The following is a 13,590-nucleotide window of genomic DNA, read 5'->3' as shown; positions in this document are numbered from 1 at the left end:
ATATATAATACATAATAATGTATACATGATCATGCAACATAAAACAATTGTTGTAGAAACGGTTTGGGAGAGAGAAGTAGGGAGGGGTTTTAGGTTGTGTGTTGTGAGTTCCAAAAAATGGAACTTAAGTTATTTCAAGTTTCTTTAATAGGATGTGAACATTTTAAAGCTCAATACATCAAAACGTGGCACTTTACAGTGAACAGGAGGTCTATTTGTATTCAAAACAATAGATTGTTTTTTATTTAAATGTCTGGAAGAGCTAAAAAAAAAAATTATTTTCGTTTCCTTTATTGAGTTGATATAAATGTTACTGATTGTGTCAAATGGGCATATGATATCATCTCATATCGATCGCAGGCACCTGAATCAGATCGTATATCGTGGCAGACTTTGTGATATCGGCAAATATCGTATCGTTGTCCAAAGAATCTATATGGTATTGTGATGGAAACTGGTGATTCCCACCCCTAGTAATACTACAGTACTTGGTGAAGATCTTAGAGGAATGTGTCGCTACCTTCCCCTAGTAATACTACAGTACTACTATGTGGTAAAGATCTGAGAGGAGTGTGTCACTACCTTCCCCTAGTAATACTACAGTTACTACTATGTAGGGTTGGGCACCGAGAACCGGTTCTAATAGGAACCGGTTCCCAACTTCCGGTTCTGGAACCGGAAGTAACATATTTGCATTTTCGATTCTTAAAAAAAAATATATATATATATATATATATATATATATATATATATATATATATATTTTTTACTTTGTTAATTAATACCCTAGTTACAGTACAGCAACCAAATAAAACTGTATCAAGTCAACTGACAATGTGAATAGTATGAAACAAATTTAAGATAAAAACAAACAAAAAAATTTAAAATCTCCTGCGAAATAAGCTGTGACCTGTTTTGACCTGCACCTCAAAGAATCGGAATCGAGAATCGTTTAGAACAGGAATCGAAACGGAGAATCGGAATTGGAACCGGAATCGTTCAAATCCAAACGATGCCCAACCCTACTACTATGTAGGGCTGTCCCCGACTAAGGATTTGGATGGTCGACTAGGATTGGCCAAAATTTGCCGTTAGTCGGAGAGAAAAAAAAAAAAAAAAAATATATATATATATATATATATATATGTTTTTATTTTATTTTTATTTTTTTTATAAATTTTTTATCATTCAATTTGGGCTGTGGGGGTGCTTAATGTCTGAAGGAGTCGACTGAAGGCTTCTTGTCCACTGCAAAAGCATGCAATTGGTCCACTGATGGATACATCTTGATATTTGTCTAGTGTGTTCATTAGATGGGTGAAATCCTCTTTCAGTGCCTCTGTGCCTGTTTTCGTAGGCAGTTAGCCTCTGGTATGCGCGCCATTAGCGTTAGCCACGCTTCTAGGCCTCTTTTCTTTTGGAAATAATGATAAAAAAATTAAATAAAAAAAAATGTAATTTTTTTTAATATTATATTCGACTAAGAGGTTGGCCAGTCGACTACGGCTCCTTTCGACCGATTAGTCGACTAATAGATTAATAGGGGTCAGCCCTACTACTATGTGGTAAAGATCTTAGAGGAATGTGTCGCTACCTTCTCAGAGTGCTGTGACGAGTGGTTCTGATTGGTCGGGTGGCAGGTGAAAGGTTCTGGAACGGCTTTCCTTGGTGTTCCGATCTCCTCGTCAGCGTCTGCTCCCAGGAACACCCTCTCATCGAAGTCTCCTACTGTCAACACATACTCCTCATACTCTCTGTTGATGGCCTTACTGCAGCGCGCACACACACACACACAGTTATTCTATCAGTTTGGGAGATCTATTTGTCAAACAGACCCACCACAAAATCAAACAGACCCACCACAATATCAAACAGACCCACCACAATATCAAACAGACCCACCACAATATCAAACAGACCCACCACAAAAGCAAACAGGACCACCACAATATCAAACAGACCCACCACAATATCAAACAGACCCACCACAAAAGCAAACAGGACCACCACAATATCAAACAGACCCACCACAATATCAAACAGGACCACCACAATATCAAACAGGACCACCACAATATCAAACAGGCCCACCACAAAAGCAAACAGGACCACCACAATATCAAACAGACCCACCACAAAAGCAAACAGGTCCACCACAATATCAAACAGACCCACCACAAAAGCAAACAGGACCACCACAAAATCAAACATCCCCTGCTTTACATTTCAAACAGAAGGAACAAGCAGCAGATGTTACTTGTTGTCGATGAAGTTGTGAGGATCCAGCAGCTCCGTCAGCAGGTCCTCGTTCCCCCTCAGGATCTGGAGGTTCAGGTGTGTTTATGAGGTTAGGGGTTCGAGTGCAGACGTTCAGCTCTGAGGGCGTTTACATTCATATCACCTGAATCATATAGGGATTGTAGCCCCTTTTATACATAGTTCCCCCATTTTAGGAGACCAAAGGTAATTGTATAAATTAACATAAACTAAACTGACAAGCTAATGTGTTAGCAACTCAACGTTGTTGTTGGTAGCACTGATAACGTCGCCCAAGGTTCAAGCAACTACGTTATCAATCAGACAAATAGGTTCAACCACTAGATGACAACAGAGAGCCACGGTTTACTAAATTGTGTATCGTCATGATTCTGACCAGGATGAATGTGTTTCATTATAAAAAAAAAATTATTTCAGTTAACAAACTTTGCCATCTTATTTATATTGAAATTTTTAAAATAAATGTTATTAAATTAAATTAAATGTATAATACATTTTGCTCTGGTAATCCACTGGAAATCCACCCCTCTGGTGGGATCAAGATAATACATTTTTTGGGATCAAACTAATCCCAATCCAGTGTTCCGGTTTGAACTACCCGTTTTTAAGATTTGATCCAGATTAAAGCTTGGATTTGATTTCCTGATCTGATCGGATATCAAAGTGATCCTAATCCAGTTTATTGGTTTTGAACTACCCAAAATCCAAATCTGATGCGATCAGATAGGGCCCTGAACACCAATTTAATCATTGAGACTAAGAAACATATAAAGTCCATTTTATGTTTTCAGATGAACAATGTTTTCAAACCTTGTTGTGGTCATTCATAATTTAAGACAGTAGAGGTTGTGTACTTTATTATCAAAAGATGGTAAATTAGAGTATTGTGTTCATTCATAGTTAAAGACAGTAGAGGTTGAGTACTTTATTATCTAAAGATGGTAAATTAGAGTGTTGGGTTCGTTCATAGTTAAAGACAGTAGAGGTTGTGTACTTTATTATCTAAAGATGGTAAATTAGAGTATTGTGTTCATTCATAGTTAAAGACAGTAGAGGTTGAGTACTTTAGTTTTTCTAAAGATGGTAAATTAGAGTATTGTGTTCATTCATAGTTAAAGACAGTAGAGGTTGAGTACTTTATTATCTAAAGATGGTAAGTTAGAGTGTTGTGTTCATCCATAGTTCAAGACAGTAGAGGTTGAGTACTTTATTATCTAAAGATGGTTAGTTAGAGTGTTGTGTTCATTCATAGTTAACACATTCAGCGGCAAGGACGACATATTCCGTGTTTACTCTCCAAAAGTCGGGTTTTAATCGTTGTTTTTTTTATTCGCTATATCCATTCATAATTCATCCATCCAGCCTGATGTTATCATTGGGAATGGCTCTGAGATTGCAAACGGTCAATACCGCCGCCTAATGCCTTGCAGCCGGTATTGCACATCATTGGAATCCCTCTGGCTTGGGCTTTGCATCGATCTAAGAAGTCCGGTCCGGGTTTTCCTTCTCGGGCATGAGTAACGTTATAACACACGGATTGGGGACACTGGAGCACCGTGGATTCATGTGTTTTGGTGGATAAACGTTGGACACACAACTGCAATCAATATTTGGAATGGCAATCAGATAATTGGATTATTCTTTTTGCAGTACATCATAGACGAGGTAAGGACTATATGTTACCAATCTTGCGTTGATCCGATGATCTTTTTGCCGCGATCACAGCGTGTCTGTGTGTGTGCCGTTGGCTGCGATCAAAGCATGGAGGGGCGGCTCCCCCCCCCCTCCCCCCCTTTCGTGCATGCATGATGAAACATAATACCGATAATCTAGCGGTGATTTCAGAATGATTCAATAATCAGGCGAGAAATGGCACGATTTCTAAGGAAATGCATTGAAGCGCTGTTTGCAGAGTTTCTTGGGATTAGACAGGATCACTCTAAAACTATACTCATATTCATCACCACGGTATAAAACGGAAATGTATGGATGAAAGAATTATCTGTTTTTTGCATGTTGACCGGAAGAAACTCACTGACAATCGACGTTGTTATTAGATCCATAGCTATAATATTTAATATAGGTTTAGCACTGCAAACACCGGAATTTATTCCCATTGAACAACGCGCTGGCACGCAACGGCCCAACGGCGCTCAAACTGTTAAAGACGGTACTTTTAGGTGATGTTTCACATTCATAGTCAACATTATTTGGATTGACCTGCAAATACAGTACGACATATATGGTTCTTCATCTCAAGGGTTAAATTATTAGCTGAAACAAGCGTGAATTTGCAATAGCAGAGACCACGTCACACAAACACTTGACCTCCAGGCCAAACGTCAATCTCCCAAGGCGAGATCTGTGGCTGCTAAGAGGGTGGGGAGACTTGTGTGGACCAACCAACTAACAGAGTGAGTTTATAGAGATACTGGTCCTACTCACAGCTAAAAAGCCTCGATTGTGTGTGTGTGTACCTGTTTTTGGAACAGTTTCTGTATGTAGGGTTTGAAGTAGTGCAGTTTGATGCCTTTAGCTTCCACCACCAGGCCGTCATGCAGCTCACACAGCCTGTCCAGCACGCAGGGGGGAGGGGCCTTGTCTGGCACAGCTGAGCCATCCAACCTCCAGTCAGCTGGGAGCCCTGCACACATTATTAAACACATTACAACTCTGATTCAGATTAAACACATTACAACTCTGATTCAGATTAAACACATTACAACTCTGATTCAGATTAAACACATTATGACTCTGATTCAGATTAAACACATTACAACTCTGATTCAGATTAAACACATTATGACTCTAATTCAGATTAAACACATTACAAGTCTGATTCAGATTAAACACATTACAAGTCTGATTCAGATTAAACACATTACAACTCTGATTCAGATTAAACACATTTCATTACAACTGTCTCTGATTCAGATTAAACACATTACAACTCTGATTCAGATTAAACACATTACGACTCTGATTAAACACATTACGACTCTGATTCAGATTAAACACATTACAACTCTTTAATTCAGATTAAACACATTACAACTCTTTAATTCAGATTAAACACATTACAACTCTAATTCTTATTATTATATAGGCGAGGCCACCTGATCTGCCTATACTTGATGAAAACCTATAGATTGAAACATGTTGGCAATTTTAATGTAAATGGTAAATGGACTGCATTTAGATAGTGCTTTTATCCAAAGCACTTTACAATTTGTTCCTCACATTGACCCATTCAGGCTGAGGTTACACCTTTCGTATCATCTTCGTATTGTTTTCTTATACGTATCGCCGCGTATCGCCGCGACGGCATGCGCCTCGAGTCACACTTTCGTTTTTTTTTCGTTTTTGTCAGCCAAGCACACTGATGTAGTACACTGCCAAAGCAGTAGGTGGCAGTAGGTGGCAAACATGAAGGCAATTTCAACCAATCAGAACGAATGTGCCAATACACTTCCTGGTGGAAGCTCCAGCAAAAGAAAATGTCAATAAGGCAGGCGCCTAGAGTAGGGTCCAGCTGCAGACTCGGAGCCTCGAGGTCCAGATTGGTACTTCCGACCGCCACAGGACTTCCGACCGCCACAGGACTAATGCGGAAGTATCTCGAAGTACGTCTGACGTATCTCGAATTACGTCTGACGTTTCTCTTCATAAAATAATATAAAATCAGCAGCATGGGGAGGGCCGGGGGGAGGGGAGGTACAGGTAGTAGAAGACAGAGGTACAGGTCACATAATTATAGTACAGTGGAGAAGTAAAAATGGAATAAAAAGGCAGTGTAAACAATATACAATATTATTAACTCTAATAATAACACGCCTCGCGGGCTCATTATAATACGAGAGCCGTGGGTCTGCATTGTATAGAGCGGATCCCCCGGCCGTATTCAAGCGCTGGAGCGCTTTGCGATGGATCAAACTGTATTAATATAGTAGTAATAATAGTAGTTGGCTAGTTGCGCGCTTCTGGCCACCTCCCGCAGTGCGCGCATACACACATACTGTCTGTAGCTATACAGTACGTGCAAAATTAATTGTCAAGAGCCTCATCTCATCTGGCTCTGCAAATAGATCTAGAGTCTGAATATCATATAATAGCCTGCTGATGATCTCTCTCTCGAGTCAAATCCATTCTGAGAACGGAATGCAGTGCCCGCGACGAGGGTCTTGATTGATTGATTGATTGATTGATTGATTGATTGATTGAAAATTGTATTAACAGATCATGCTGGACCTACAAAAGGCCTTTGACACTGTCAATCACTCCATTCTTGATTGAACATTTTATTAACAGATTGCAGAATGGGTACAGTATACAGTACAGCTCAATACACACAATTGTTAAGGGGATGCAGACCAGAGAAAGACTTTCGCCTTGGGGGGGGGTCGGGTAGGAGGGGTGGGGGACACTGTACAACTGTACAAGCAAAACTGTACATTGGAATATTGACAAAACCATACTTGGTCATTTACTGTACATTGGAGGGGGTTGGGTTACAACACAGGAGCAGAGTATAAACAACAGTACAGGAATGAGAAACAGTACTGTACTGTTGTTTATACTCTGCTCCTGTGTTGTAACCCAACCCCCTCCAATGTACAGTAAATGACCAAGTATGGTTGTCAATATTCCAATGTACAGTTTTGCTTGTACAGTTGTACAGTGTGTCCCCCCACCCCTCCTACCCGACCCCCCCCCCCCCCCCCCCAACCACCTCCAATGTACAGTCCCCCCCCCCCCCCACCTACCCAACCTCCTCCAATGTACAGTTTCTACGTCAAATGTATATACTCTCTTTTCTGGACTCTTTTTGTATCACAAACAATACTGTATTTGCAAATCTGGTATGTCATATATGTCCTGATGAATTGAAAATGGGGGACCCTGATGTAAACAAGACGAAAGTCTTTCTCTGGTCTGCATCCCCTTAACAATTGTGTGTATTGAGCTGTACTGTACTGTACCCATTCTGCAATCTGTTAATAAAATGTTCAATCAAGAATGGAGTGATTGACAGTGTCAAAGGCCTTTTGTAGGTCCAGCATGATCTGTTAATACAATTTTCAATCAATCAATCAATCAATCAATCAATCAATCAATCAATCAAGACCCTCGTCGCGGGCACTGCATTCCGTTCTCAGAATGGATTTGACTCGAGAGAGAGAGATCATCAGCAGGCTATTATATGATATTCAGACTCTAGATCTATTTGCAGAGCCAGATGAGATGAGGCTCTTGACAATTAATTTTGCACGTACTGTATAGCTACAGACAGTATGTGTGTATGCGCGCACTGCGGGAGGTGGCCAGAAGCGCGCAACTAGCCAACTACTATTATTACTACTATATTAATACAGTTTGATCCATCGCAAAGCGCTCCAGCGCTTGAATACGGCCGGGGGATCCGCTCTATACAATGCAGACCCACGGCTCTCGTATTATAATGAGCCCGCGAGGCGTGTTATTATTAGAGTTAATAATATTGTATATTGTTTACACTGCCTTTTTATTCCATTTTTACTTCTCCACTGTACTATAATTATGTGACTCGTATTATAATGAGCCCGCGAGGCGTGTTATTATTAGAGTTAATAATATTGTATATTGTTTACACTGCCTTTTTATTCCATTTTTACTTCTCCACTGTACTATAATTATGTGACCTGTACCTCTGTCTTCTACTACCTGTACCTCCCCTCCCCCCGGCCCTCCCCATGCTGCTGATTTTATATTATTTTATGAAGAGAAACGTCAGACGTAATTCGAGATACGTCAGACGTACTTCGAGATACTTCCGCATTAGTCCTGTGGCGGTCGGAAGTCCTGTGGCGGTCGGAAGTACCAATCTGGACCTCGAGGCTCCGAGTCTGCAGCTGGACCCTATTGGGCGCCTATGCCGCGCCACCATCTTGCTTTACTCAATGCAGCAATAATTTTTCAGCAAAGCCTAATAAAAGTGCAATAAACAAAACGGATACATTCACTGTGTGTTCTGCCTGTCATTTGTTGATGAAACAAAACTAACATCAACACAAGTGACCACCAAGAGCGGATAGTTTAGGCTAAAAAACGATCGGTAGCATTGTAGCATTGTTAGCTGCATGCTAACATCAATGGAGTATGCCATTATAACAATATAGCATTGTGGCTAGAAGCTAACGTTAGCTCACGCTACTTAGCCAGCATCAAAACTGATGATATCGCGAGCTATCAGTAGTTAGATAACATTAGAGACAACGCTGTGTGTATTAAACAAAGGTGAATAGATGACTGGGCCATTTTGTTTAATGCTTCTTAAGTTGAAAGAGGAACTCTGAGCTAACAGGGTCTGAATCCTGATAGCTCACGTTAGCCAGCTGCTCATGCAATCGGTAATGCTAGCAGAATGAATGGATGTAAACTTTATTTAACATATTGCATATGGGTACAATACAATACGGCTCAATACAAACAATTGTTAAGGGAATGCAGACTGTTGTAGCTTGGACTGGGGTCCTTATAACAATAACTTGACAACACATGGTAGCTGAAGCTATTTGGGACACGGAGCTCTGTCCCAAACACACACACTGTACACAGGAAGGGCACGCAGATGGTATCTACTGCGCATGGGCGTTTTCGCAACAACTGCTCCGTGCTGACTACACGCTGTTGTCGAAGGTTTTTTTTTGCGTATCTCCAAACGCAAACACAATTTTGCGTTTCAGCCGTATCCACAAAAAAACGCCAAAAAACGCATTTCTGTGTAGATAGGACATGAAACGTTGTCAAAAACGTATAAAAAAACGCCAGGAATACACTAGTCTAACCATAGCCTCAGTCACACATTCACACACCGACGACGGAGGCAACCATGCAAGGTGCCGACCTGTTCATCGGGAGCAGTTGGGGGTTAAGTGTCTTGCTCAAGGACACTTCGACACGCTGCCGGGAGGGGCAGCCGTTACAATAAAGGCTTAATTGACTTCCTTCCTCTGTCATTATTCAAGTAGAGTGGCTGGATCATCCTCCTTTTTCCAGATACATGGAATGGAATATGGAATACATAAAATGCCACGGGATTCAAATTTTTCCTCAACATTTCCACAATGCCTGTGAGTTACCAGTAACTGCATTTGTATTTGTGATACCATGACAACTTTGAAACAGATCAAGAGATCTAATACATCAGGTGTTCTCAAGTTCTGCAGCTACTGGCAGCAGTCCATGCCCCCGGTTAAGCTTAATATGCACATACACTTTTACGCAAGACACTTTCTGTAAATAATTTACTATTTTATTTTATCTTACCTCATTTTATATTTTATTTTATCTTACCTCTACTACTTATTGTTACCATTCTTGTATTCATTGTTGTTTCCGTTGAGTCTGACCTCGAAACACAAAAATGTCATTACCTGCAATGCCCCCTGTATTGTTGTGTATTTGACAAATAAAGAACTTGAACAGTACAGTGAGAGACAATAATAAGTACCGGTACACAAGTGTGCACGCACACGCACACACACACACACACACACTGTTACCTTTGAATGAAGGGTTAATAAGGTCCTTCCTGTTGGCACACAGCAGGGCGTTGCTGAACACCAGGTCTAAACAACACAGCAGGAGGTGGTAGGAGTTCACCAGGTCGTCTCCAATCATACAGAAGTTACCTGAGAGGAATAGAACATGAATACAGTACAAAGGGTGAATGCAATATTATATAAAAAAGGTGAATATAATATTATTAATACAATATAAAAGGTCAATATAACATTAATATTATATAAAAGTTTAATATAACATTAATATAGTATAAAAGGTTAATTAATAGGGATGTCCGATATTATCGGCCTACCGATATTTTTTTACATTTCTATAACCTTTATTTACCCAGGCAAGCAAGTAAGAACAAATTCTGATTTTATTTATTGTCAAAAGTATGCATAATGTTGTGTTAATTCCACAACAAGAGATATGTAATGTTAACACTTTGCCTGCCACACACGAGATATCTCGGGTTTATTTATAGGTGGTTGAAAGCCACTCACGAGATTTCTCGGAATTATTATTATTTTTTTTTTTAAGCGATCTGAAATCATATTGCATCACCCGAGCCTAACCGAGTATAGCCGAGCGGCGCCGGCGATCATTGTGGAAAAAAGCGCCCCCTGTCGTCTCCCAGATGACATAAGTGATTTTGGAATGGACTCAATGAAAATTAATGGGGAAAAAAATCCGGTACTCCACATTTTCCAGTCCACTGATCCAGCCGGGGTTACCACAGTTCATTCTGGAACCTCAGATCCCCGCTGATCATGGAGTTCTACTGTATCGCGTTGGATCCATACACGTATCGATTTTTTCGAATGGTGATCAGGAATTGGAATATACCAGTTGGATACCATCTGATGTCAGGTAAGGACTCTATGTTATCAGTGTTAGGATAATCAGAGTAAGTTTGATGAAGTTATAAGCTGTTTTGTGAAATGTCTTCTTTCGGTTTCACTGTAAAAGTCCGAGAGGAAATCAACGGGGCGATTATCCGTGCGCGGCTCGAATGTGCTTGCGTGCACGTATAATATTGATCATCTAGCGTTTATTTGAAAACTATTCATAAAAAGGCTGACGAATATCAACGTTGTGGAATATTCCAGTAAAAGGCGATTTTCATAGAATGCTCCAGAATGGGCTGTTTTTTATCTGAAAACGGGTGCTTTTCTAAATGCTCTGAAACGGAAATGCCGCGATAAAAAAACAATCTGCCTTGACAGCACTGACTGGAAAATAGTCTTTGATAATGTGATGGGCAGATTAGACACATAGCCATAATTTAAAACATAGATTAGGCGATATTAACGTTAACATTGGCGCCGATGGTGGCATTCAGCCGGTAAAAAGGAAAACCCGGCGTGGCGCTCAAAGTGTTAATTACCTGAAATTATTCCGTTTTTAGGGGGGGGGGGGGAACCCTGCATATATCGGTATCGGTTGATATCGGTATCGGAAATTAAGAGTTGGACAATATCGGTATATCGGTATCGGTAAAAAAGCCAATATCGAGCATCCCTATTTAATTAACATTTTTATATAAAAGCTTAGTCAAGTCAACATTAAAATAGTATAAAAGGTGAATATAATATTAATACAATATAAAGGGTTAATATAACATTCATATCATATAAAAGGTTAATATAACATTAACATTATGTAAAAGGTTCATATAACATAAAAGGTTAATAAATATAACATTAATATTTGAAGAAATTATACAATTACAAAAATGTAAGACATGTATAAAAATTATATTATAAAAAGGTTAATATAACATTAATACGATATAAAAAGGTCTACAGCCTCTACACCCTCTGTGTTCCTGACCTTTGGTGTAAACAAACAGCGTCCAGCAGAACGTGAAGACATCACTGATGTGGCACGGCAGTCGTCTGCAGAGAGAGAGAGCGAGAGAGCGAGAGAGAGAGACATGGAGACAGAGAGAGAGAGAGAGACATGGAGACAGAGAGAGAGATAGATCGATATATATAGAGAGACATGGAGACATAGAGACAGAGAGAGAGAGAGAGAGACATGGAGACACAGAGAGAGAGAGAGAGATATAGAGACATGGAGACATAGAGAGAGAGCGAGAGAGAGATAGATCGATATATAGAGAGACATGGAGACATAGAGACAGAGAGAGAGAGTGAGAGAACCAAATCAGGTCATGTTTATTTATGAAGCATGTTTTCTGACCCAGTGCTGTACTAGAAGTTTAGAAATGAAATCACAATAAACAGAGTGTAGGGTTGTTGTAGCAGTGTAGGTGAATGTGAGGATGTGTATGTGTAGGGTTTTGTAGCAGTGTAGGTGAATGTGAGGATGTGTATGTGTAGGGTTGTTGTAGCAGTGTAGGTGAATGTGAGGATGTGTATGTGAGGTAATAATAATACATTAATTTATTTGGTGGCGCCTTTCAGGACACCTTACAGATCATAGAGAAAAAAAACACACAAGGCAGTTAAAAGTCTATTTTTTATTTTTATTTTTTTTATTATCTTTTTCCCCCTCCTTTTTCCGATTTTTCTCCCATCCCACTGTTAGTCGTTATGCCAATTCCCAACCCCCTTCCTGGTTGTTGCGCACTTTCCCCTACTGTTGGTCCGAGAGGCCGGAGACTGTCACAATACATGCTTTCCTCCGACGCATGTGCAGCCAGCCGGCAGCCAGCCTGGCCGCACAGATTCTCACTGGGAGAGTGTAACGTGTGGGAGGCCGCACTACCTCTCACCAGATCCTACCTTCGCTGAGCAGGCGCCCCGACCGAACTGTAGGGGTCGCTGTCCACAACGCCCAGGACCCACTCACGGCTCCCCTCCCCCTAACTCAGCCAAACGAGTTAGTATAGCGATCAGCCCAAGCCAAGGCAATGCCGACTCTCCGGGAGTCAATAAAAGTCAAGGTTAACAATAAAACAAGCAGCAGGAAGTATAAAAACAGTTAAGTTAAAATAACAAAACAAACAAACAGCAGGGGGGTATAGGACAGTGGCAGAGGTTACAGTGAATAAGCTAGTTTGAACAGATGGGTTTTCAGTTGAGATTTGAATGTCGATATAGTGAGTCAGACTGTCGGATATGTGGGGGCAGGGCACCCATGGTGCTGAGGCGTGAGCTGGGGATGGAGAGGAGTCCAGTAGATGATGAGCGGAGGGTGCGGGAGGGGGTGTATTCCTGGAGGAGGTCAGTGATGTAGGTGGGGTCTAGATTGTGGAGGGCTTTGAAGGTGAGTAGGAGGTTTTTGAAATAGATCCGGTAGTGCACAGGGAGCCAGTGTAATTGAATGAGGATGGGGGTGATGTGGTCAGATGAGTTGGTGCAGGTGATGATCCTGGCAGCAGAGTTTTGGATGATTTGTAGTCTGTTGAGGAGTTTGGTGGGAAGGCCGGTGAGGAGAGCGTTACAATAGTCGATCCGGGATGTGACGAATGAGTGGACCAGGGTTTCCCTGTGTGATTGGGACAGGGATGGGCGGAGTCTGGAGATATTACGGAGGTGAAAGAAGGCAGACCGGGTGATGTTTTTGATGTGTGGTGCAAAGGAGAGGGAGCCGTCCAGGATGACACGAGGCTTTTAACTTGGGGGGAGAAGGGTACAGGGAAGCCGTCGATGGTGATGTTTGGAACTGGGGTGTTTTGTGATTTGGTGAGGGTGGATTTGGGAGCCGATGAGCAGGCCCTCAGTTTTGCTGCCATTTAACTTCAGGACGTTTCTGCTCATCCAGCTCCTGATGTCCTCAAGGCAGGTGGTGAGGGAGGTG

The 13,590-nt window shown here is 41.1% G+C and overlaps 1 protein-coding gene across 1 annotated transcript in view; it reads right to left on the bottom strand.

Annotated features, from left to right (window-relative positions):
• The window catches only part of rbl1 (retinoblastoma-like 1 (p107)), a 60,673-nt gene that overhangs the window by 41,404 nt on the left and 5,679 nt on the right, over window positions 1–13,590 (bottom strand). The window contains exons 4-8 of the mRNA XM_084316506.1: window positions 11,656–11,720; window positions 9,819–9,947; window positions 4,755–4,921; window positions 2,258–2,322; window positions 1,595–1,769 (exon numbers count right to left, since the gene is read on the bottom strand). Coding sequence (XP_084172632.1) covers window positions 1,595–1,769; window positions 2,258–2,322; window positions 4,755–4,921; window positions 9,819–9,947; window positions 11,656–11,720 — 601 coding nt within the window. The remainder of the gene's footprint in view (window positions 1–1,594; window positions 1,770–2,257; window positions 2,323–4,754; window positions 4,922–9,818; window positions 9,948–11,655; window positions 11,721–13,590) is intronic.

Source organism: Notolepis coatsorum (assembly GCF_963971535.1).
Source record: "Notolepis coatsorum genome assembly, chromosome: 6".
In the NCBI taxonomy this organism is placed as follows: Eukaryota; Metazoa; Chordata; class Actinopteri; order Aulopiformes; family Paralepididae; genus Notolepis; species Notolepis coatsorum.
The sequence above is the reverse complement of the archived record's forward strand: the minus strand, read 5'-3'. Positions and strand labels throughout refer to the sequence as shown.